This window comes from Mustela putorius, unplaced genomic scaffold (genome assembly GCF_011764305.1).
Source record: "Mustela putorius furo isolate JIRA1106 unplaced genomic scaffold, ASM1176430v1.1 tig00000450_pilon_pilon_pilon, whole genome shotgun sequence".
Classification (NCBI taxonomy): domain Eukaryota; kingdom Metazoa; phylum Chordata; class Mammalia; order Carnivora; family Mustelidae; genus Mustela; species Mustela putorius.
In genome coordinates this window covers 15,097,272-15,123,059 of record NW_025421385.1, presented here as the reverse complement: position 1 = coordinate 15,123,059, position 25,788 = coordinate 15,097,272, and the positions used below count along the sequence as shown (strand labels likewise).

Here is a 25,788-nt window from a genome sequence, read left to right as displayed (position 1 = left end):
AGCAGGCTCCCTGCTGAGCAGAGAGCCCTATGCAGGGCTCCATCCCAGGACCCTGGGATCATGACCTGAGCCCAAGGCAGAGGTGGCTCAGGCTTTAAACCACTGAGCCACCCAGACGCCCCACAGGTTTCTATGACTTTTTATTTTAAGGATCTTATTTTTAAGTAATCTCTACACCCAACATGGGGATCGAACTTACAACTCCGAGAGCAAGAGCCATATGCTCCACTCACTGAGCCCGCCAGCCGCCCTAGTAATGACTTTAGAAAGGAGAACATTTGAGGTCCATTCTACTCTCCATTCTTCTATCCTTATCCAAAGCTATTTTATATATGTATATATATATTTTCCAGTTTTATAACTGGAAAAAAATAAATAAAATCTAAAAAAATAAATAAAAATCTAAAATCCCATTACAGCCATATTTCCCAGGGTAAATCCTACACTATTTTACAGATTTTTTTTTAGCTGTATCCGTTTAATGAATGGGTCACTTTTGTTTTCCCTATGAAAGGAATGGTAGTACCAGTGGTGTCAATAATGGCTAAAATGTGGAGAGTGACAGCCTAAATTAATGATGCTGGAGCTTGGGTGTTCAGACTGACATTACTAACTGAAATGTCCAAAGCGTGTTTACATTGGTACCATCAAAAATTAAGAATGAAATGTTAACTTTATAACCTCTTGTGATGAAATAGTCAGCGAGCATTCTAGGGTAGGAAGGGACTGGCAGGTCTGTCACAAGAGGAGGAGGTAGCCACAAGCCAGCATTAAGACCTCCTGCCCATAGCGAGCAGCTGACCACAGTTCCCGCTCCACCAAATTGTGGGAAGTGAGCTGGGGCCAGCTGGCATCTTCACCTCAGCCTCTCTCATTACCCACCAGATCCCTTAGGATTCCCATGACTTTCTGCTCTTTAAGAGCCTCTGCCTTCGAGGATGCCTGGTGTGCTGAGGAGAGCAGCAGGGACCTGCCCGGATCTCCCCTTCCACAGATACTCAGAGAACTTAATTTGGCACAAGACTCTCATTTAAATTGGGAGATGTTGAATATGATTTTTAAAAAAGATGAAATCAACGGAAAGCTCTCAGTATTTGAGAATCTAAGTTTATATAGCGTGACTTTGTGTCATTTTTTAAGGTAAACACCTCTTGGAGTCTTCCCTGTAAAACAAAGTTGGGTAGGATGACCTCCAGACCCCTTCCTGGCCAAGCTTGGACTGACCATGGCACCTTCATACTGTTTACTCATTTGTTTCCCACAATCTGATGATCCAGCAGTTATCACTGTCTTCATTTTTTTTTGTTTTTGGTAAGATTTTATTTATTTATTTGACAGAGATCACAAGTAGGCAGGGAGGCAGGCAGAGAGAGAGAGAGGAAGGGAAGCAGGCTTCCTGCTGAGCAGAGAGCCCGATGCGGGGCTCGATCCCAGGACCCTGGGATCATGACCTGAGCCGAAGGCAGAAGCTTTAACCCACTGAGCCACCCAGGCGTCCCCACTGTCTTCATTTTATAGATGTAGAAAATGCCACTCAAGTGATGGGGCCTGCCCGAAGTTCTGCAGGAGGTGCCACAAGGAGATGCCTCCTTGGGCCACGCCCCCCTCCCTGCATCTCTTTAGGTAGACAAAGTAATACACAGATAGAATAAAATACCCATTTAATTAAATGTTTATTCAATGAAAGTATGTATAAAAACTTACAAATCTGAGAACTCAACTATACATGAAACAGGATGACGGGATATTCAGTTTTAAACATATACGTACGGCACAGCTATGGACTGTTCTTCCCTTTTCCCTTCGGTCCTTATTTCTGGCTCCTGTTCTGTCCTGTCAGACCCATTCTGTTACTGGCCCAAGGAAAGATTAATGGACACATTTTACTGCTTTCAGGCCAGTGGAGGAAATTTCAGGTATTTAAAGGACAGAGAAAAAAAATGTGGAGATGAAACAACAAAATCGAGTTTTTTCCCCCCCAAACAGCAATTAGGTTTTTTTGTCCTGATTTTTCTTTGCCATTTTTTGATGCTTCAATGAATGTTGCCAGTAAAGTATTAGCATTAACGTTTAAAGTCATTAAAGTTACTACATGCTTTGCCCACAGCCTTGCCTCTGAGATGCACTTTCCTGCATACATACACTGATTTAAAGCAGCTGGTCGGTGCCAAAACAAATTTACCACCGGCAGCTGCTGGAATGGCATGTCGTTTTCTGTTCAGAAAGACAATCTACAGAATAACAGTACTCGCAAGTCTGATTTTTAAAACAACCAACAGATTTATCAGAAACTAAAACAGAGAATTTTTTTCTCGTTCAACTTTGAAAGAAGCCAGCAATTGGATAAGGCATGTGCGTTAATACACCTGTTTATCACAAATATCCACACATTTTCTCTTACAAACACACAAACTCACAGCTTTGTCATGTTTTATCCAAAAATTAAGATTGCCATCACATTATTACTTTTTCTCTTTTGTGTTTTGTTCAAGTAGATTTCCTAACGAATGATTTTTCTTGACTGGACATAATCTCAAAGGACGCATTCTGAAATAAGACACCTGGAGGATAAATACTAAGAACATTTACTTGGGTTTAAAGTTTCCCCACACCTTCTAGATTTTTGCATAGTACAGAGCCCAGCGGAATCTCTAAGAAGCATGCTGTATTTTCTGCTGTTTTCCGAGAAGGAAGACTTATTACCCAGGGAAAGTCATAATTTGAGTTTACCAAATTGCATTCTAGTTGTTTTGTTTTGTTGTATACCCTTCATTAGTTGCAAGTCTGCTTTTAAATAATCTAAAACGTCTCAAAATCTATTTTGAGTTTATAAGTACTACTGCCCATTATCTCTCCAATATCCCCTGACTCGAAGTAAATATGTTCCAGGTTTATAATGCACAAAGCCTCTGCGGAGGAAGGGCTGGGGACAGGGTGGCGGTGGGGAGGACGGAAGGACCGGGGACCTGTTGGAATCATGCCACGGAGAACTACAGTTCTGAATGGGGAGGTGGGGTGGGGGGTGGGAGAGGAGACCGTCTCTGTAAAAATGACAGTTAAAAAAAAAAAAAAGGTAAGTCACATTCAGTCTAACAACACTGTTTCCTGCTCCTTTTTGATGGAGGCTAACACTGGGTGGTCGGGTTCCGTGACTTCCGAGTCGGCGCTGCCCAGGAGAATGGACCGCCCCTCGTCCAGGGCGAAAACGTCCGAGTTCTGGTTCTGGCACGAGTGTTTCACCACCTCATTGGGAGTCGAGAAGGTTTTGTCGCACAAGTTGCACTTGTAGGGTTTGTTGGTCTGCACCAGCATGTTGTCCATCTGACTGCCCTCCTCGAACGTGCAGAGCTCCAGAGTCTGCTTGTCCACCATGGTGTAGGTGTCCATGCTCTGGTTGAGGCACACGTGCCGCGCCGCCTGGTTGGCCCTGCAGAAGCTCTTGTCGCAGGTGCTGCACTTGAAGGGCTTGCCGGTGTGTATGTACATGTGCTCCCTCCAGTGGCTCTTCTGGATGAACTTGCGGCCGCAGATGGTGCACTCGTACTTGCGCCGCTTCACCTCGCGCTCCTGGTCCGCCTGCTCCAGGTTGTCGATGTCCGCGATGTCCGAGGGCGGCGGCGTCTCCGAGTGCGGCTGCCCGTCGATGATGGGCGAGTCGGAGATGTGCTGCAGCTCGCTGTCGCTGATCATCCCGGCCTCGGGCACCTCCATGGCGTCCTTCCCCAGGTCCGGGGCGTTGCTGCAGAGAGACAGGGGCCCCCGGCTGTCGCCGGGCTGGCCGGACGTGAACGGCACGCCCGTGTGGATCTGGAGGTGCTCCCGCAGGCTGCTGCGCAGCGTGAAGCGCCGGCCGCACAGGTGGCAGGCGTAGTACTTGGGGAAGCTCCCGTTCCTCTTCATGATGCTCGGCTTCACGTGGGCGATGGTGAGGGCCGCCGGCTGTTCGTCCGAGGACGAGGCCTCCAGGTTGGTCTCCTCCCCGGGGGGCGGGGGAGGCACGGGCGTGGAAACGAGTTCCGGGGACAGCGAGGTCTGCAGCGGGTCCGAGGGAGTCAGGTGCGTCCGAGTCACCGGGGCCAGGTTGGAAGGCAGCTGGGACAGCTGGGCGGCCTCCGGCGCCTGCTCCTGGCTCACCCGGGACGGCTGCGGCCGCGCTTCCCGCCCCAGCTTCTCGGGGGCAGAGGCGATCTTGGTGGCTTGTCGCAACTGGTGGTCTGCGATCTGAATGCCGTACAGGGAAGAAGCGAGCGGGAAAACTTGGTCGGGGTGAGAAAAGGCGCCCTGGCTGGCCAGGCTGGCTTCCTGGATCAGCGGGTAGGCGTGCAGAAACTTGATCCCCTGTTCCAGTCGAACGGGATCGATGAGCTGGGGTGCCATCTTGCCGGTGTACATCAGATGTAAGAGATAGCTGAAGATATCCGGCTGGATGTCCGTCGGTTTCAAACGGACACACTCACTGCAAGAGACAGGGACAAGTCTGTAAGTGTCAGCCCAGGTCTCCAGGGAGAACATGATCTCTGGAGAAAAAAGGGGGCAACTTTTAAAGGCAAATGAAACCAGAGCATTTCCCCTTTCTTAGGGTTAGTGTTTCATGAACAGGAATACTCAGGGGAGATAACTGGAACCCATGTAATTTCATGGTGTTAAGAACAGACAGAGACAATAAATGTATTTGCAAGGATGAGAAGGAAAAAGTTCACGTTAAGCAAATACGGTATCTTAACTCCTAGATTCTTGAAGCAGTTTTTTTTTCTCCTCAGAGTCTACATGAACTTCTATCACACTGTATTTTTAGACAGAACTCTGAGAGTTCTATATAAAAAAACTTTTGTGTTTTGTGCGGAGGATCTATTGCTTCTCCATCTGAAAGTGGCCTGTGACCTGGAAATGGTTAAGAGCCGCTGACCTGGCAGAGCTTTGGCTAAAAGTCTATGATTTTCTATTGATCCAATGCCATCCAGAGCTCAGCAGGAGATCTTTTAAGGCAAATCAAACAATCTACCTGGTGAGAAAGTTTCTTCATTTGTAAAATGACACGGGGGAGCTGGGCTAGTATGAACAAGCGCTAGGAGCCACACGACAAAAGTGAGAGAAAAATAAAACCTAATTCTGTTGGTGCTCTAAACTCTCTGATCTGCACCCCCCGCCCCAGGAAGGTATGTGGGAGCATTCTAGCTCTAATGGGGTCAGATCACCTTCCCAGTATTGCTAGACTGCAGTAAAAAGCGGTTCCAGGACAACTCCCTTACTTACCAAATGTAAATACCACCACCACCAGAAGTAGCCCCGGCCTTTACAGGCATTATCTCATTAAACTCCATTCATTCTCATTTTCCAGCTAAGGGATTGAGGCTCAAAGAGATTCATGCCTTGCTCAATATCAGAGTTCGAAGAGGGATTTAAATCTCGGTCTCAATCCAAACCCATGACACCAAAATTGTTTAGAGCATGAAAACAATCCTGTGTAGTGGTTCAGGCAGAGGGGACTCTTCCTATCTGACAGATCTGGAAACTGAGAACCCAAAAAGTTAAGTGATTTATCTGAGGTCCCTAAAGCAGCTAGTGTTTGCCTCATTCAAGAAACATCATTCTGATCAAGCAGCTTTAATCAAGAAGTCCCAAAAAACTCTTCCTAAACCATCACTAATGACAGCAATTCTAATGCATTAAAAGCAATGACTGTATCTATAAAGTATGAGGTGTGTGCTGTATGTCCCCTGAGTGAATATATTCTAGAGACAATGCATTTTCAATTTCAAGGACAGCTTCTTTGAATGCCTTTAGAATGTATAATCATTTTTAAAAATGGAGGAGTTATTTAATCAGGTTCTTACAATGTATAATCATTTTTGATTATACCACTTCTTACTCTTGTAACTCTTTTTGTCTCCTTTAGCTGTTTATCTTATCAATATATGTTTTTCAACATGCTAAAAAAAGTCACAGTATACCTGCTCTTCCAAATTTAACATTTTATTCTATTTTTAAAAGGAGTGATTTAATAGCAATTTGTGACAGACCAGATTTGAGGAATTCCTGTCTTGCTCTCAATACGTGTATATTTCAAGATGACTGCATACAAGTAATCATGTGAAAAGTGTCTGCCTACAAAGTATGGAAGTCAAAGAATAAAGATTATGCATAGAAACTAGCAGCACTTTGATGGCAGAAAGAAGAGAGTTTCTGTGACTCTTTTTTTAAAAAGATAGATCACTCATTTTCCTTTGGAGTCTTTTTATAGGTGGTCCTCCTTTCGAGCACAGGGTGAGTGCCGACAATACTGTGTGTACACTAGAATACATTTCAGGGGCTCTAGGGAAGTTCAATATTCAAAACAAAGCTTCAGGGATCATGTGTGGGGAAGAATACTTTAATCAGGTAAACAGCCACCTCCAAACCAAAGAACTGGGAAACCACAGGCCTTCGGAGATGCAAAGTACTCCCAGGAGTTCACAGGGCACCTTTGTTCTGCTGGAAGGGTATGTTCCTCCAGGCAAAAGAGAAAGCAAGCTCCCCTCTGCCTCCCAGAAAGAGAAGAGAAGGGTCTAAGTCCCAAGGAGGAATATGTTTTTTAGCATCTGTGATCGGTAAGTACCAAGTGGGGTCCCTTTCTATACAAGTTTTGTTGTCAGTTTTATGGTTTTCCCTTATTGTTACTACATAGGTTGTCCTCTGTCTACTGTCAGTGATGGGTGGTTACTGAGCAGAGCTCAGGTTTTAAGGAACTGTGTGCAATCTCTGAAGGCAAAGAATAAACGGGGCTGGGAGACCCTGCCAGGCTGGAGGGAGAAGGAATCCGAAGGGACCCCCGGGGCTGGAGAGAAACCACCCCGGAGAGGGAGGCCTCTGGGATTCAATGCCAGTGCCTAGGGCCCTGGGAGGTTCCCAGAGACCAATGACCTTGATTTCTCGACTTTATTTTTTTTTCCTTAAAGCAGAAGAACACATGCACACATATACACATAGAAACACTTGAAAAAAAAAAAAGTTATTTAAAAAAGTTCCTTAGGTCACATTCCAGCAATTTCCATCCTTGACTGCTCCCCTCCCAGCTAGACCCCTCTGCTCGCTACGGGCCAGACTTTGGTCATTTCCAAGTCCTTCTGGAAGGACACAGCTCCCCGCAAGATAATTACACCTACATGGTTTGGTCTGTAGGTGTCTGCTTGAGACACTTTTACAGGAAAAATAAGGTTTTAGCACAGCCACAAGCCCTTTGTGCAAACTTCCACAGGAATTTGCATTTTTAATCTTTCCTTCACTGGAATCTCAAAGGAAAAAAGGGTCTTAAAGAACCTTAGAAATAATTCATTTTACATAATGTTCTACCTCGCTCAGGAGGTTGTGCTTAGTCTCTGCAATCTGGGGAACTCGGTGTTTGCAGTCCTGTGAGATTCACAACCCAGTCACTTCCAGGGCTGCACACCAGACAGAGACATCTAGTGGCACTACAGACAACAGAACACTCTTAAACCAAGTGTGAAAAACCTGTATTCTCAGTCCACCTTCTGGGTAATCAGGGGGCAGCTCACAGCACCTGACAAAGAAGGCCCTGGTTTGAAAGGCTGCCTCGGGCCTTTGTTCTCTGTTTGCTTGGTCTCAAAGAGAAAAGAACACTGGGGACTCCGGTCTACACAGATACCACATTTCCTTTTTTACAAAGGCATTTAAACTGCTCTCCGCTTAAGTTTCTTCCATCTATTTAAAATTCATTAAACTGGGGCGCCTGGGTGGCTCAGTGGGTTAAGCCTCTGCCTTTGGCTCAGGTCAAGATCGCAGGATCCTGGGATTGAGCCCCACATCATTGGGCTCTCTGCTCAGCAGGGAGCCTGCTTCCGCCCGTCCTCTCTCTGCCTACTTGTGATCTCTGTCAAATAAATAAATAGATCTTAAAACTCATTAAACTGTTTTTTTTTTTACTCCTCAAAATGAAAATCTTTCCCCCTCAAGACAAGTTAACTCATTGTGTTGAAACTTCTACGCAAGTCTCCGACGATGAGGTAAAAGGGAACGTCCTTAGTGTTGCAGGACAAAGCAACCTCTGCTCCCTATCATATCATAAATCCCTCTTCTTCACCCATTCTACTCCTCCAGACACTTATCTGGTGGCCATTATGGACGAATACCCAAACTATACACGGGGCATCCACAAAGCTTGGTCAAACCTGGTCTCTGCCCTCAGGAAACTTACAAATGAAGGGGCTGGGGGGAGAGAGAAGTCCACCGAGAACAATACAAGGAAAATGTGCTGATCTTGTAAAGGGGCAGAAAGTGCTGTGAAATGTGAGAGAGGAAGAGCCGGCTATGGATCACTGTGGGGAGGGGTCGCAGAAGAGGTGAGGGGCAGCCGGGCTCGGGGACTGGGCATGATGGCCAAGCAGGGTGCCCAAGCAGGCTGCAGCCTTCGGGCCTTGAAAGAGAAGCAGGAGGAATCCGTGTGCTGTTTTGATGTGCAACGGACGACCTCGAGGTTTCTGATCCAAGCAGGACACTCTGGACTAGGTTTCTTTTCTTTTATTTATTTATTTATTTATTTATTTATTTATTTGACAGAGAGAGAGATGACAAGCAGGCAGAGAGGCAGGCAGAGAGAGAGAGGAGGAAGCAGGCTCCCTGCTGAGCAGAGAGCCTGATTTGGGGCTCGATCCCAGGACCCTGGGATCATGACCCGAGCTGAAGACAGTGGCTTAACCCACTGAGCCACCCAGGCGTCCCTGGACTAGGTTTCTGATCAAAGGTGCTCGCTTGCTCTTCAGGAATATTCGTCTGACAGGAGTGATTAGGAAGGGGAAGGAAAGGGCTAATGCAAAAGGGACTGAGAGGGAAATGTGACTGGGGGCGGGACCAAGAAAATGGGGTTCTAGAGCGATTTTAAGTGCGGTTTACTTGGAGATAAATAGGGAAGGACCTGGGAAGGTCTAACTCAGCTTCAGACACGCTGATACTCCATTCGACCCCTTGAGCAGCAGCCTCGCAGCCTTGGGAAGCAGAGTTCTGGACGCAGAGAAAGGTCAAGGCCAGAGTTGTAAACTTGTGGCTTCCACTGGAGGCCAAATCCAGAAGAAACAAGCTCCTCAGGAGAGCGCACAGGGAAAGAAGCATGGAGAGCTCCAGACTAAAACTCAGCAGGACTCTCAGAAGGCTCCTGCCCAGAGGGCAGGAAAACAGGGACCGTTCTGCATTATCAAAGTGCGGCCAAGGACAAGGACACCAGAGGCTGAGAAGAGCCGCGGTTTTGATGAAGAGGTGACCTTAGAGAAATGATTTCGGTGGAGATGGAGCACAGACCACAGTGTCCCCAGAGAGGAGAGGTCAAGGGGGTAGTGGGGAGCACCAGCAAGGCTGTGACTCACCCTCTGAACACCTTCACCGTGAGATAAAGGAGAAGGTGCCCCACAGCACAGCCAAGGTACCCGGGATGTTGATCCTGCAGCGGCTCGGATACGGGGGCAGTGCACAGAGAAAAGGATAGAACAGAGAGTAAGAGGTCGGATCTGTAGCCTGAGAGTTGGAGGAAGCCCACTTTTCCTTAGAGGGTCCTTTTCTCCAAGATGGGAGAGATGGGAAGGAAAGATCAAACAAAGATGCTGAGATTGAGATGTGTTAAGAGAGAAAAGAAGGGAACTGGGGAATTCATGCCCTGAAGCTTCTCATTAGACTGGCAGATAAGGATAAAAATAGGGAAAGGAGTGGGGGCAGCCGGGGCCCAGGGCTGGAGGAGTGGGAGCGAGGGAATCAGGCTGCCACTGCCCATCCTGGGGGTCGGGCTCAGCTACCCAGGGTACTGGGCGTGGAGGGGCTGCCGGGGGGCTCCAAGGTCCATGGAAGTGTGAGTAACCAAGGGGCCCAGGGGCCTAGGATTCCAGGGAGAGGAGGTGAGCCCCATGGTCTGGATGGGCTAAGAGCAGGTGCAGAGGGGAAGAGGGCCATGAAGTTCAGCGTCTACAGTCATTAGATTATTATCAACCACGTTAGTTACCTGGTCTGATGGACAAACAACATCTTAAAGTAATTGGAGAATGAAGCAAGAACTGATTTGTGTGCCTTGAAGTACACATCGCCGATGGCAACCGTGCAGTCACACAGGAAACCAAACTCTCGCTGAGCGTTTAACTGTTGCAGAAGAATAAGTCCATGGTTGGCCAAATCCATTTTTTTTAAAATCTGCAAAGCAAACAATTTTTTTTTTTAAGAAAGGTGATTCACAAGTAAGTATGTGTCCGTTATAGTCACCAATAGTAATGACCACAGCTAAAAAGTCATGCTAACAACGTGACACCAGCTCGCTCATTTCACCTCCATGGCCGCCCTGGGAGTCAGCTGTCTTCACTCCCATTTCACAGATGATGGCATTTACAGCAAGGTGGGAGATTACGTGGTCTGCCCAAGTTTACACAGACGTGCGTGGGGGGAGCCGAGCCGGGAAATGAACTCGGCTGTCTGCGCTCCAGACAGCAAATGTCCCCAGATCAGTTAGTCTTTTAGTTTATGACTCCAAATGCAAATTCTAAATGACCTGTCTACTAGAACTTGTCAAATCTTCCATAGAGATCAGTAAATTAAGGTGCTGGGCGGGGTGCAGGGGGATGGGGGGACACAGCAGAGTAGGGTGAAGATCTCACCAAACTGGGGCATTTTCCAGCTCCTGCCCTGGGGACAGGGCTGCCCCTGGCGGGGATAAAATAACACGCCCGTTATTGCCCTGGACACCTGTGCTCATGGAGGGGGGAGTGGGATGGCATCCTCTTCCCTTTTTTGTGGATGAGGAATTGGGCTTTGAGAGGTGTAAATAAGTTTGCCCAGGCCATCAAGCTAGAAGGCAGGGGAACCAACATTTAAATCCCATTGTTGGGTGGCTCAGTGGGTTAAAGCTTCTGCCTTCGGCTCGGGTCGTGATCCCAGGGTCCTGGGATCGAGCCCCGCATCGGGCTCTCTGCTCGGCAGGGAGCCTTCTTCCTCCTTCTCTCTCTCTGCCTGCCTCTCAGCCTACTTGTAATCTCTGCCTGTCAAATAAATAAATAAAATCTTAAAAAAAAAAAAAAATAAATCCCATTGTTCTGACTCCAAATTCTACGGTCTTCATGACCACTTCACCCTAGCAAAGCACTGGGTCTGAATCAGCTGTAGAGGAGCAGAGCTGCCTCTAAAGGAGGTAGCTCGGCACATCCGTAGGCTGCTCCGTTCCCGCCAAGAGCATTTCTAACAGCCCGCTACACACAGATCAGCGTTAAACTTAACAGTAGACTCAGTGTTACCAAGAGCGAATGCCTTCTAAGATTGCAAACAAGGCAAGGATGCCCACTCTCATTACCGAACATAGTACTGGAAGTTTGAGTTTGTGCAATAAAGCAAGAAAGGAAATAAAAGCCATACAGAGAGGAAAGAGAGAACCAAAGCTGTCCCTCTTGCCAGATGACATGGTTGTTACCTAGAAAATCCCAAGGAATCTACAAAAAACAAAACAAAACAAAACAAAACAAAAAACCCTCCTGGAACTAACAAGCGAGTCTGGCCATACCACGGGGAGGCTACAAGATAAACATGTGAAAGTTAACTATAATTCTGTATACTAAGTTTGAGCCTGCGGACACTGAAATTAGAAATATAACACCATTACAATCACTTAAAATGTTGAAATACATAGGTTGTCGATCTAACCAAACATGTATAGGGCGTGTATGCTGAAGAATCTGAAACACTGAAGAAAAAAAATCAAAGAATATTTAAAGAAATGGAAAGATACACTGTATTTATGGTTAGGAAAATCCAACATAGCACAAACAAGTTTTTCCCAAGTCAGCATATAGGTTTGGCAAAATTCTTATCAAAATTCTTGCAAGGGCTTTTTGTTTTTGTTTTTGTAGACATAGATGAGAATATTCTGAAATGTATCATGGAAAGCCAAAGGAACCAGAAGAGCTAAAATAAGTTTTTTAAAGATTTTATTTATTTGACAGAGAGAGAGAGATCACAAGGAGGCAGAGAGGCAGACAGAGAGAGAGAGAGGAGGAAGCAGGCCCCCCGCTGAGCAGAGAGCCCGATGTGGGGCTCCATCCCAGGACCCTGGGATCATGACCTGAGCCGAAGGCAGAGGCTTCACCCACTGAGCCACCCAGGTGCCCCACTAAAATAGTTTCTAAAAAGAATATTAAAGTGGGACGAATCAGTCTGATTTCAAAATGCGTCGAACAGGTATAGCATTCAAGACAGCAAGGTCCTGTTGAAGGGATAAACATACAGACTAGGAAACAGACTGAGAACCCAGCAGTAGAGCCACATAAATATGCACAACTGATGCGGACGAAGGCCCAAAAAGGGGAAAAAAATATAACTAGACAACAGGCAATGGACTAGAAGATAAATTTCACCACAGAGGCTATGCAGATGGTGAACAAAGACTTGAAAAGAGCTTCAGCCTCATTGGTGACTGGGGAAAAGCAAATTAAGACCACGGTGAGGTTTCATTATATATCCATCAAAATGGCCTAAGTAGAAAATAACGGCAACACCAGATGCTAGCAAGGACCAAGCTGGACCGCTCAAACTTGGCGGGGAGAAGGTGAAGTGCGCAGCCACTCTGGAAAAGTGGTTTCTTAAAAACTCAGTATGCAAGTGCCGTCCCACTCAGCAACAGAGCTCGTGGACACATCTGAGAGAACAGAAACCTACGTTCGCACTGAAACCTATGCGTGGACATCCACAGCAGCTTTACTCCTAATAGCCCAAAACTAGAAACAGCCCAGATGTCCTTCGGTGGGTGAACAGTGAAGCACGTGGTATGCCCACGCCCCAGGAAACCACGCAGCCAGTTAAGGACACATGAACTACTGCTACGTGTACAGAGAAAGGCGGGTGCTTCTACGGAGTGAAAAAAGCCAATCCCTAAAGGTCACACGCTCTATGATTCTACGGCTGTAACATTCTCAAAAATCAGAGGAGCAGAGAACAGATTAGTGACGGGAGGCGAGGGGAGCAGGAGGGAAATGGGTTCGGCTACAGAAGGGCAACACGAGGGATCCTTCGGACAGGAATGTTCTGCAGCTCAACTGTATCAGCGTCAGCACCCTGGTTGTGATGTGGACTATAGTTTAGGGAGAAGGTTCCATCAGAGGAAACTCGGCAAAGGGCTTATGCGATGTCTCTCACTTCTTGCAATTACATGTGTGTCTGTAGTTATCTCAAAATAAAAAGTAAAAGGAAAAAAAGACAACCCCACCACACATTAACTAATTAGCCAGATTTAAGAAGAAAGGGGTAATAACGATGACACTTAAGTGCAGAACTGGGAAAGCTACTGTGAAGGATGCATTATCAGTAAGCTTTAGAAACAAAACAGAACAAAACAAACCAGACCCGTGGCAGTTCTTACTCAGCTGGTACTGAACTCCCCACTCTCCTTCCTGTGCTAGGCATGATCTGGCAGATTCAGAATTAACAAGTGTGACCTAAAAGAAAAGAAGGAAATGGAATAATACTTTGAGAGACCAATCAGGTCACGGAGCAAGGATCAAGGATGTCCAGTGTCACGTTTTCTATCAAGAGCTGTCTCCAAGTAGGAAAGGCAGGCGGGTCCCCCAAGCTCGCAGCAGTCTGGGTACAGAGACCTGGACCGCAGGCTCATTGATATGTCCACGTCCTTGGGATGGATCAGGACACTCGTTCCCCCGGGATTTTCGGTGCAGATCGGAGAAGTAAGAGCTCTCAGAGGAGGAAGGGGAGACAGAAACAAGGTGCGAGGTTCAGGATGAAAACACGAGTCGGTGCCTGCGTGCAGGGTAACGGGGATTACACAGAAACATCACTCTAACCTGACCACCCCCATGATAGACCAGTAGAAGCCTGTTGGCTGGAAAGTACAGCATACTTCCTTTTTCCATCTTACCAACCAGCGTTTTTCTACAAAGAAGCGTATCACCCCCTGAGAGCACCATGCGTTGAGCTGCTGCTTTTCCTGCGCTTTGTCTCTGAGCCCGTTCCCCTTATGCCTAGGTGGCTCTGGCTCTCCCTTCCCTGACAGCAGCTTTGAGTATGAGAACACATGACTGTTCATTCCCTGATGATAATGACAAGAGTGGCTCTTACTGATGGAGTGTTTACCACTGACCATTCGTTTCTTTATTTAATTGCGCATGAACTTATCTGTGGTATTGCTATGCAGATTTTATAAAGGAGGAAATAGGCTGAGAGGTCAGCTGGTCTGCCCCCCCAACCCGGCCCCCAGGATAGACTCGGTAGGCCTTAGAAGAGAGATTTAAGCAGGGTTGTCTGGTTTGTTGGTATGCGCTATGCAGGAGTGTGTTTAAAAATCAATGGAAACATTATTTTTATTGCTGCTTTTGAGCATACATACTTGTGATAAGACATTCGACTATCACAGTCGCACAGTAGGGAGCTGTCCAGCCATCCTCCGCCCACCCCCCCAGTTTCTCCACACTCTGCCAGCACGGGGATGGGGGGGTGGGGGGTGGTAGTACCCCTTCTTAAAGAATCATTGCCAAATCCGTTCTCATTTTCTTACCTTTTGTGGATTTGGTGATGAGAGGAAGTATATTTTTATGTTTATCGATCATTTACATTTCCTCTTGTATCTCTTCATGAGCTCTGCTCAGTTTTCTATCAGGTTGTCTTTTTCTTTTTTTTTTTTTTTTTAAGATTTTATTTATTTATTTGACAGAGAGAGATCACAAGTAGGCAGAGAGGCAGGCAGAGAGAGAGAGAGAGGAGGAAGCAGGCTCCCTGCTGAGCAGAGAGCCCGATGCGGGGCTCGATCCCAGGACCCTGAGATCATGACCCGAGCCGAAGGCAGCGGCTTAACCCACCGAGCCACCCAGGCGCCCCCAGGTTGTCTTTTTCTTATTGATCTGTAAAACCCCTGGTATATAATAAAAATGAGCCCTTTAAACATGTAAGTCGCCAACATTTCTTGTACTTTCTTTTGATTTTGTTTTAGAGATTTGTGACATACAGTTTTACGTTGTAATGTCATCAAACTTATCTATATTTTATAGGATTTTGAAGTTTTTGTTCTTACAGTGAAAATCTTGATACAGCAAGAGGTAGAGCTCCTTCTCATTCCACAAACAGCCCAAGGTGAGTATTTTTTTCAGCCCGTAAGAATGGAAAATAATGGAAAAAAAAAAAAAAAAAAAACCAAACCATGAAATGTTTCTTTTTTAAAGGGGGTCTATCAGTTATTTTAGAATCTCGAGGGGCGCCTGGGTGGCTCAGTGGGTTAAGCCTCTGCCTTCGGATCAGATCATCTTCTCAGGGTCTTGGAATCGAGCCCCACAACGGCTCTCTGCTCAGCAGGAAGCCTGTTCCCCCCCCCCCCGCCGCCTCTCTGCCTATTTGCCATCTCTCTCTGTCAAATAAATAAATAAAATCTTAAAAAAAAAAAATTAGAATCTCAATTTAGAGATTTCCCATTTGACCCAGAATCGGAAACATACTGAACAGGTCTTTCACACAGAGAGGCAAGAACCCATGTAGAGGAGTCTCAAGGATGTGGAAAAAGCCAAACGAGAGGAGGAATCATGCAAAGCGCGAGTCTTCTGTTCAAGATGTATACAGGGAAGACAAAACTTTGCATAGATAAATTTTTTTTTAAATCTCACTTTGGACACCCAGAAAAGCTTTCTGAGGAAGAAAAATCAGAACCAACTCAGACCCCCCCCCTCAAGTCTGGCACATGTGAGTGAGTCTGGGAAAATGGGGTGGAGGGGTCCCCAGCCTGGGTTCCATGAGAAGGGCAGCTCGGGCAGTGCCGCCTGCCCCTGCCAGTCGACGGCACTCCCTTGTCCTAAACCTCCTTTTGTCATCACGGCCCCTTCAGAGCTGTTTCCACTCAGCCTGTGCTGCGCAGGCTGAGGCTGCAGCATCTTCATGGGGGGCTCTGCTTGAGGCCACCCCCGCTTGTGGAAATGGAAGTCCGCTCCTTGCTTCCCACCTCCCGTCCACGGCTCACACACGCACGGCTCCTGCCCCGTGCACCGAGGCAGCTCAGCCAAGGGCATAGAGGACCTCTGCTCCCCAGCCTCCCAGACTGAGCCTACTCGACCTCTCTGCGGCATTTATACCCTTCCTCCTGCTCCATAAATACTGTCTCGGGCTCCGAGGCTGCTGTGCTCTGGTTTTCTCTCACCTCTGGCTGTTCTATTTTAATCTCCACCAAGGATTCCTCTTTTGCTGATGCTTCTTTGCCTTGACCACAGCCTAATTCTCCTTCTGTGGACTCTCTATGGGGATCCAGTCCACTCCCACTGGGCCATTCCAAATGACTCCTCAATTCAGAACAGGAAAAGCAATTCAAATCCCCTTTCCCCTCACCCCCCATTTCCTCCAAAGGACACTAAAAGCCTCAAACCCCTTCTTTCCGTACCCCCTGCAGAGTGCACGGCACCGCCATCCATCTCTTGTGCAAGCCAGGAGTCTCAGTTCCCCCTTTCTTGGCCCCACGTCCCTCATTCTACAGTCGGTCACTCACGGCCCACCAACTTCAGCTTCTTATCCCACCACCGAGCTCTGTCTCCCTGCACATCTCTCCAGCTTCCGGCTCTAGCTCTTGAATCCATCCACATGGAATAGCCAGAAGGCTCTTTCCAAAGGGCAAATCTGATGTTACTATCCTGCTTAAAATCCTCCTGTGATTCCCTACTTCCTTTAGTGTGAAACCCAAAGTTTTCAGCACAGCTTACCAGTCCTCCATGGCCAACCCCTGCCTAACTGCACAACATGGTCTTGTGCTAATGGAAACTAATGGTCTCCAGACTTTTGGATTTTATAGGCCTACTAAAAACCAGCCAACCAACCTTGAAACTAGGGGTCCAAAAGGGTATCATTCTCTACTTTTCAAGAAAAGACATAAAATATTCACACACCCAGGGGCGCCTGGGTGGCTCAGTGGGTTAAGCTGCTGCCTTCGGCTCGGGTCATGATCTCAGGGTCCTGGGATCGAGCCCCGCATCGGGCTCTCTGCTCAGCGGGGAGCCTGCTTCCTCCTCTCTCTCTGCCTGCCTCTCTGCCTACTTGTGATGTCTCTCTGTCAAATAAATAAATAAAATCTTAAAAAAAAAAAAAATTCACACACCCAGTAGGGATGGGGGACTTCTAAGTGTACATGGGCAGGAAGAACATAAGGTCTGAACACCTTTCTAGAGGAAGGGCTGTTGGCAGTCTATTCAGTATATGGAAGAAAAATGTTCTAATGCAAAAAAAAGTACAAGATAAAATTTTACTTTATGACATTAAGTTGTGCCTAATTGTTTCCTTGATATAAGATTATCATTTGATGACCTTCATGAAATGATCAAGTAAAACTTGCTCTGAAATGCAAGCATCACTAAAAGCCCAATTTCATCTTGAGTCTACGGATGGTAATGGGGACAAAATGATGTTATTTCATTCACTTTGGAAATGCCACATGAGCTGAGCTTAGCTGAAGAAGGGCATCTTTCTTTATAACCAGAAGGTCCTGAAGCCCAGGCCATTCTTGGGCTCCCAGCCACCTGCAACACTTACTGCTCAGAGCCCGTTCTCTCCAGGCTGAGCCCAGCACCGGATCTCCACTCCCACTGTCAGGACTGGGGGCCTGTTTGAACGGGGCCTCAGAAACTCTACGCTAGACCTTCAAACATACCACTTCCAGAGGGACCCACTACTTACTGCCTCCCCTGTCCCCTCAGTCCCCAACCCTACTTGTCCCCTGCAGAATTTCCTTGACCCTCAAGATTAGGAGGCCCTCCCTGCCTCTGGAACATCGGTGAACATTCTAGTCTACACGGTGTCTGCCTGATGCTTCCCGAAAACACATCACTGGGTCTGATATATCACTTATTACTTTATTTCACATACTAGCGTATTGTCTGGTGTTCAGTATTTGTTAAAAAAAAATTAAGAAACTCTAGATTCAGAGAGAAGAATGTTGAGTTCTTGGCCCCCGACTAGCTGGGTGATGTGGGATAAGAGCTGGATTTCTATTTATCTTAGATTAACCTAAAAAGTTCACAGCAATTTAAAGGGAGCTATTTTTGATTTTTAAATGTCATTTTGTGTTTCTTCATGCTAACAATTAAGTTCTGAACAGTGCTTTCTATTTTATGGTAACTCTTTACACTCATCATTTATTTTTTATTTTTATTTTTATTTTTTTTAAAGATTTTATTTATTTATTTGTCAGAGAGAGAGCGAGCGAGAGCGAGCACAGGCAGACAGAGTGGAAGGCAGAGTCAGAGGGAGAAGCAGGCTCCCTGTGGAGCAAGGAGCCCGATGTGGGACTGGATCCCAGGACGCTGGGATCATGACCTGAGCCGAAGGCAGCTGCTTAACCAACTGAGCCACCCAGGCGTCCCTACAATCATTTAATCCTCAATAACACCACGGTGGATCATTTTGTCACTCTTCAGTATGAATTATGATATGAATAACCACAGCTTTAATAATAAATGACCCCTTATTATGTGCCAAGGACCAACCACCCTCTTTCCAGCAGAAATCTACTGGACTTAGGAAGTTAAGTGACTTGCCCACATGTAGTCCAGCTCTGAAGCTGCAGATCTGGGGAGCAGTCACACATCTGTCGAGCGCTTTCAGAGCTGCCAGGTATAGTGTTCACAGTGGCATGGAGAGTACAGAGTTCGAGGGTAGAATCAAAGAAGTACACAAATTTACAAAATTAAAATTTATCATGAAACTGGGGTCTAATTTTGGGGCTGGAGATCAGGGAAGGCTTTTGTGAGGAAATGCCAGTTAAGCAGGTATCTGGAGAGTAAGAAGAGTCAAGTGGGCAAAGACGGGAGTGTTCCAGGCGGAGGGGAGGCATCTGCAAAGGCCCTGAGACAGGAGGGAGTAAGATGCAGCTGAGGAACTGGGACAAGGTCCCTCTGACTGAAGGTCAAAGAGCCGGCAGCGGAGGAGGTGAGGCGAAGTTGGAGACTCAGGTCTTCTTAAGGGTTTTGGTCCGTATCTGAAAAGCAATGGGAGCCACCGAGGGGCTTTCGCAGGGTGAGCGATCCGATGGCTGCCCTGCAGAGTTAAACCAAATTGGACTGAGGAGTGAAGAGGCAGGTGAGACCTGCCGGAAGTGGTGAGAGGGGAGACGTTTCTGTGGTCTACAAGAGGTGACAAAAGTAGGTGGTGGCGATGTGGATGGGATTCGAAACGTAGCTGGAAGATCAGAACTCAACAGAGCTGGCGGTGAATTGGATGGAGGAAGGCGGGGGAAACCGATGTGTTCAAGAGAACTCCTACTAGATTTCTCGCTTGTGTAACCAGAAAGATCATGGGGACTCCGGCCAGAAGAGAGAACACAGGCAAAGACCAGCTTTGTGAGGAAGACCGTGAGGTTATGTTGGGAGGAGGTGGGACCGTGGATACTTCTGAGTCAACCAAGTGGAGGTGTGCAGTGTGCACAGTGACTGTACTGGTCTGGAGTCCTGAGTCCCCGCCAGGATTTATGTCTGAGTCTTTGGAGAAGCTGGGTGCATCTGACTCCAACCTTGAATCACTACATGACAGTTCACAGAGGTCACAACTGCAAACAGGAGTCAAGTGAATTCTGGTCTAACGGGTGTAAATTTCACACGCTTTCCTCTGCACTACTTGGCTCCGGAGGTCAGTCCTCGGAGTTCCTAGTACTCCCAGTCACAGAAGGCTGCCATGAAATCGTGACAAGAAAATGAAGACCTACATAAAGTCCCCGATCATTTAAAACTGTACAAATAACTTAAAAAAAAAAAACTAACTAACTAAATTCAAAAAAATCATTTGTCTTTCTTAAATCAGAATGTGAGCAGAAAGGCACGGAGGGAAAAATAGAGATTGGGGGAGGGGAGGAGGCAATTCTCCTTTTTTAAAGATTTTATTTTTAAGTAATCTCTACACCCAACATGGGGCTGGAACTCATAACCCTGAGAAACAAGAGTCACATGCTCTCTGGAATGAGCCAGCCAGGTGCCCTGAGGGAAGCAATTCTTAAAAGTGGGTTTTCATTGAATGCTTTCTTTATACATGTATATGTGTACAAAGTTGTTTTTTTTTCTTTTTAACTTAAGCAAATTCAGAGACTGCGAGATACAAGTTGAAAACACGTCAAAAGCACTTTTCAGAGCTAAATATAAATGACCACTTGTGTAATTTAATGCTTCACCACTGTTTTCCACACTGATAAAGCAGTACTGCCTAGAGGTCAAGGGCTTTTGCCTCCAGCTGGCAGCCCAGGTGGCGCTGATACTTCTGTGCAAGTTACTTATCCTTTGGAGGTGCAGCTGAATGGGACAATATCATCATAGTATATTTTGACAACCCAATTTCCTCCTACCATTGTCAGTATAAGAAGAGACCGAAAACAGCTTTTGGGAATTGATGACTTTTTAAAGATAATAGCTCTCCTAAGATACTAAATACCACTTAGACTACCCATTTTGAGGGCACTAAAAGGGTCCTCTAAAGTCCTTAATTTTATTTAAGTGAAGCATAAATGAATACTGTAATGCACAGGACACATCAGTAACAGAAAAAGCACTACCCACAAGTAAGATTGATTCTTTCAAGTAGCTCAGACCACTTACCAGGATGAAAAAACTGCTTTTTCAATTAGTATTATTAATAATTAATATTTAGGGCCTATAAAGTAAACCTGAATGAGGCTGGCCATTTGAATTTAATGTTTTTAAAACTGTATCTCAAAGCTAGGAAATGTCTTAATCAGTTGTGGTGACAATTTGATGCATTGTTCCTAACATTAGTCAATCCTCTTCCATTGTGATTAGAAAAAGGTGGGACATATACTAATCAATAGCACGTATTTTGACTTTGAAAGCCACTGGATTTGTAAGAGATTGTCTTTTCAATTACAGGTTGCTGACGTTAACTTTGCAATTAGTTTTTAATTTCTAAGTGAAGGTCAGAAGGAGGCAGTTCCGGGACAGTTTGCATCAAGGAGAACCAAGTCAGAGGTTTATGGCTAATGGAGTTGATATTAAAGTGAGAATTCTAAAGGCATTATGCTATAATCAACTTTAAGGAAACCTACATATGATCACATAGCAGAATTTAAAAACCTAATCTAATTTGCTATTTTTACAAATCTCTTTAACAGAAGACAATGGGATTCTGCATTTACTCTACTTCTCCATTTAGTTTGTTGTGATAACTGTTTTGGTTGAGTACTCAAGAAAATCCAACCTCACCCACAGATGTAGTTGGCAAAAGAAATATATTAATAGCTTTTCCAGGAAATTGTGGATATTTTTCTTTGATACTACACCAAAACCTGATAAGTCACAGTTTCTTGAAGGTTAGCAGTTTGATCTAAAAATACATAACGAATGAAAATTTTCCTACTCTCTTACAGTAAAATTCATTGCTCTAGCTTGCACTTTGAACGGATCTTTTACCCATGCATGGTTTTTGTGAACATCCCCCATGGGTCACTGGAAAATATCAGCTCAGTGAGTTATGCAGTGGATCTTTCCAACGTTGACACATTTTGTCAACAGCTAAAAAGTCCAACAACATCTTACCATTATTATAAAATTGTTTTGACTTTTTTTTTTAATTGTTTTGACTTTATGGAGCCCTGAGGGGGTCCTGGAGATTCAGAAGAGTGTGCAGACCACACTCAGACAACCCCAACCCCTGCTCAGAAGCACTGTGAGGCTCAGAGAATCTAAGAAGACCGGCGCGATGTGGAACACAACCACACATTGAAACCTTTCTCAGATGACTCTGAAGGTTCTTCTTTGCTTGCTGCAGAACTTAGGCAGGTGCACAATTTAAAGGAACTGAACCTCTTGCAAAGTAAAAAGGGCAATTTTACAAGTACTTAGATACCTAAAAATGCTTTATAAATTCCTATCTTTGGGGCGCCTGGGTGGCTCAGTGGGTTAAGCCGCTGCCTTCAGCTCGGGTCATGATCTCAGGGTCCTGGGATCAAGTCCCACATCCGGCTCTCTGCTCAGCAGGGAGCCTGCTTCCTCCTCTCTCTCTCTGCCTTCCTCTCTGCCTACTTATGATCTCTCTCTGTCAAATAAATAAATAAATAAAATCTTTAAAAAAAAAATAAATTCCTATCTTTGCACACTGAGCTTTCTTGAAGTGAGAAAGTCTTAGGATGCGTACCTCATTCATGGGAGCTGGGAATTATGGGTTTGAGCATAAATACAGCCTCTAACTTGGCCTTATAACATAGGAAAAAAATGGTCCTAAACTGTCTTGGACCGCCAACTTTAAGTATTCTGTGGCTACTGATTCCATCTCTTAATGGCATATTAGCGTTGTAAAACACTCTTATTTATTATTGACTCACAGTAGTATTTTAATTAAGTTTAATTTGGTAACAAAATTGTAATTCATATACTTGGGCACTCTCTGATGCTTAGAATGTTTACAATTTTTTTTTTTCCTCAGGAAAATAAAAATTCTCAATTCCCTTTTGGGTTTTTAGAGTCCTGCTTTGCAACCGCAAGAGGTAGGAAAAGTGATAAATTCCCATTTCCGCCATGTGCATTCTGAAATTTATGGCAGTCTCCAGCAGACCAGCAAGCTCTTCTTTCACTGTGACAGGCTGGAACCACACCACTTGCTCAACGTTTCAACTTTAACTTCAGGGAAAAGTCAGTGGGACTAGAGATCAAGCACCAAGACAGTTAAGAAGAGAGGGTGGAAAAGCCTCCCAGCTCCAAAGCCATTCCTATGGCAATGCCACTTACGAGCCTTGAAGGCTTCCTTCACTTTCTACCCCCATGTCAGGGCTTCTCAAGCTGGGAACGCGTATCCGCGTACACTGGACATGCAGTGTTCACAAGGAGCATCTATCTTAGAGGATTAAGGTGAATACAATTTTATATTTTATATAATTTTTGTATTACAGAAGAGGAGATCTTTGGGGACAGTGTAAAGTTCGTATTAATCATTATGATAAAGCAGAGAATATCATCGTGGCAGCTTTTATTCTGTGCCTAAAAGGTGCCCCCTGTTTACTGTGCTGCTGGAGTATTTCAGTGGAAGTTTGCAGAGCACCATTTACTTACACCCTCTTTGAAAGAAGCTTTAAAACTGGCAAGTGGTTGGACTATCCACTACAACAAAGCTTCAAGGGTGATTTATTTGCCACCCTTCAAAGGATTCCTTCACTACTATTTGTGGCACTTACTACCCCTGGTATAAATTGTGCTTTGGGAATCTTACCATGGTATCAGTAAGAGGTCAATTCTTTGGCTAGAAAATAAACTTCTATAAACCACCAATTTAGTAAGTGAGAAATGCCCAGCTTAAAGGAATATGGAACTTTTTCTTAATAATTACATTTTAACAGTTTGAAAACACCCTGGATATACACCAAGGTTATTTAGAATGCAAAATGAAATCTAGTTTTTTAACAGTTAATGTCGGTTTTTAATAAATCACAGAAATGAGCATTTAATGACGTCTTAGTTCTGATTTTCTTTTCAACTTCAGGCCTCTCCAACTAAAATGCTAATGCAGGGTTCCCTCCGGGTCTACGTGAAGATCCGTCCTAAAAAGGACAGGGCAACCCATTTAAGGGAACCCTGAGCACCCCTAAATTCTGTATGAGCCCGTAATTCTGACCTTTTTTATGCTTTATTTTACTGAAACAATAACCTATTAAAATGAATAGAATTGACACTTATACACTAAGTGGGCCCATTGTATTTGATGGAGAGCAAATAACACTGCAGCGATTGGGGGGGAGGGGGTTAATTCCCTAAGGCATCATTAGTTGAGCAGTTGCAAGTTCTTGCAGTAAATGGCCTAGCATTAACAATCTGCATTTCACCCTGCCCACTTTTTTGCCTGCTCAGCCACCCTTGCTTTCTTACCGCCCCCCTTTCACCACCAGAAAAGGTCCTTGCTTCCTAAGCACCTCTGTATCTTTGCAGCCTGTTTAAAAATCACTGGTTTCGGGCTTCTGTTACACCGGAAAAACGTCTCGGGCCCGGGAAACAGCCTCCGAGCCCCCAGCCTCCCCTTCTCCGAGCCCTCCGGGGTGGGAGGGCCGTGCGGGCTCGGGGCGCAGCACCGACGCCGGCCCACGCCCCAAGGCAAAGCAGCCAGAAACCACAGCGCAGCGCCGAGCTAACCTCGGCCTCAGCCGACGCTCACATCCGCAACGGAGCGGAAGCCGGAGGCTGCCGGCCCAGCGTACCCACACCCGCGGCCCGGGCCGCAGCGGTCCACCCGGGCGGCGCCCAGAGATGCCTACATCTGCCCGGACCGCAGGCGAGCGGCCCAACGGCCGCCCAGTCCTGCCTCGCCCCGCCCCGCCCCGTCCCGGGGGGCGGGGGCCCGGCCGGGGGCGGGGCCGGCCAGACCGGCGGGGACCCGACGGGCCCCGGCGCCGCGCACCTCGGCCCCGCCCCCATCCCCGAGGGGCTGGGAGGAGGGGAGGGGAGGGGAAGGGAGGGGCGACGCACTCCGGCCGCGCCGCACGCTCTCCGCTTCCCTCAGTCCCGCGTGCGCGCGCGCGCTCGCCCCAAGTCCCGCGGAGTTTAACACAATGCCGACGCCTACGCCGTGCGCAACGCCCCGGCTGGCGCAACAGCTCCGGCGCCGGGGGCGGGGGGGGGGTGGTCAGACAGGGCGAGGGGAAGAGCGCGCGCGAGAGCCGAAGACAGCGCGAGACCCGAGGAGGCCGGAAGCGCGCGTGCGCGCCCCCGCCCGCGTGCGGGGAGGCGGAGCCGCAGCAGTAGCGGCAGCAGCTGTAGGAGCCGCTGCAGCTGGGAGAAGCGCCAGAGAGGCCGGGCCTGCTCCGGTCGGACCGGATCCCTCCCCTCCCCCTCCCTCTCCGCTCCCCTCCCCCAAACCCACTTCCGCAGCTCGCGGCCTTGCCGCCGAAGAAGCAGCAGCGGCAGCAGCAGGAGGCGGCGGCGAGGCGTCGGAAGGATTACGCACCTGACGGGCCCGCCTCTCAGGGCTCCAGCGCGGGACGCTCACCGGCCGCCGCCGCTCGGGACGCGCTTCGCGGTGGCGGCGAGAAGGGAGGGACCGGCAACGGGGAACGGAACGCGAATCGCCCCCCTCCCCTTCCTCCCTCCCTCCCTCCGATCCGCCGCCCGCCCTCTCGGCTTCCGTCCCCTCCCCCTCCCGCAAAGCCCCGGATGGAGCCGCCGCCGACTCGCCGCCGCCTGGCTCCGGGGGATGGTTTTGTCAGGCGGCCAGAGCCCCGGCGCCAGGCGCAGCCGCCACCGCCCCCGCGGGGCGCCCCTGCCCTCGCTTCCCAGAACTGGGTCCCCGTGTGGTCCGGGCCCTCCGCCTGCCTTCACCCGGAGCCCCGGGACGGGGGTCATTCGTCTTCTTTGTTGCCACCGTTGGTGCCGGAACCGTTTGCGAGCTCCGGTGGCCCCCGCCCCCCCTCCGCCTTCCCGGAGCCCGGGTCGGGGGCGGCACGTGGGCACCGGCCCCGGGAGGTGGAGGCGTTGCGCGCTTACCTGTCGCCGGTGCTGCTGCGGCGGGGGGTGTGGAGGAGGCACCGCTGGGCAGCCTTGGCCGTGCTCTCCCCGCCGCCGCCGCCGCCTCTGCCTCTCGCTGCTGCTGCTGCTGCTGCTGCTGCTGCCGCCGCGGTCGGTGTCTCCGGCGCGGCGGCGGCGGCGGCGGCGGGGCTTTTCCTGTCCGGTTACGTTAAGGTCACATGACCGAGAGAGCGGAGCGACTAGTGCAAAGAGGCTGAGAGCGGCTCCCGCCGGGGGGGAGAGGCGGCGAGAGAGCAGTGGCGGCAAGAGCCCCCTCCGCCCCCCCAGCCGCCTCCCCTCCCCCCGCCCGCCTCCGCCTCCT

General features: G+C 47.7%; 1 protein-coding gene across 4 annotated transcripts; it reads right to left on the bottom strand.

Moving 5' to 3' along the window:
* Positions 1–1,654: 1,654 nt before the first annotated feature.
* Positions 1,655–25,567, bottom strand: ZBTB2 (zinc finger and BTB domain containing 2). 4 transcript variants are annotated; one of them, XM_045080181.1, is made up of 4 exons: positions 25,446–25,545; positions 13,354–13,445; positions 9,980–10,164; positions 1,655–4,456 (listed from the first exon to the last, which is right to left on the bottom strand). In XM_045080181.1, exons 3-4 carry the CDS (start codon positions 10,150–10,152, stop codon positions 3,085–3,087), a joined length of 1,545 nt encoding a protein of 514 aa, XP_044936116.1. In that variant the 5' UTR covers positions 10,153–10,164; positions 13,354–13,445; positions 25,446–25,545; the 3' UTR covers positions 1,655–3,084. The 4 variants fall into 4 exon arrangements, with proteins under 4 accessions (XP_044936116.1, XP_044936117.1, XP_044936114.1 ...); XM_045080182.1 differs by having other exon boundaries at positions 13,370–13,445; XM_045080179.1 differs by lacking the exon at positions 13,354–13,445 and having other exon boundaries at positions 25,446–25,567.
* Between the last annotated feature and the right edge of the window lie 221 nt (positions 25,568–25,788).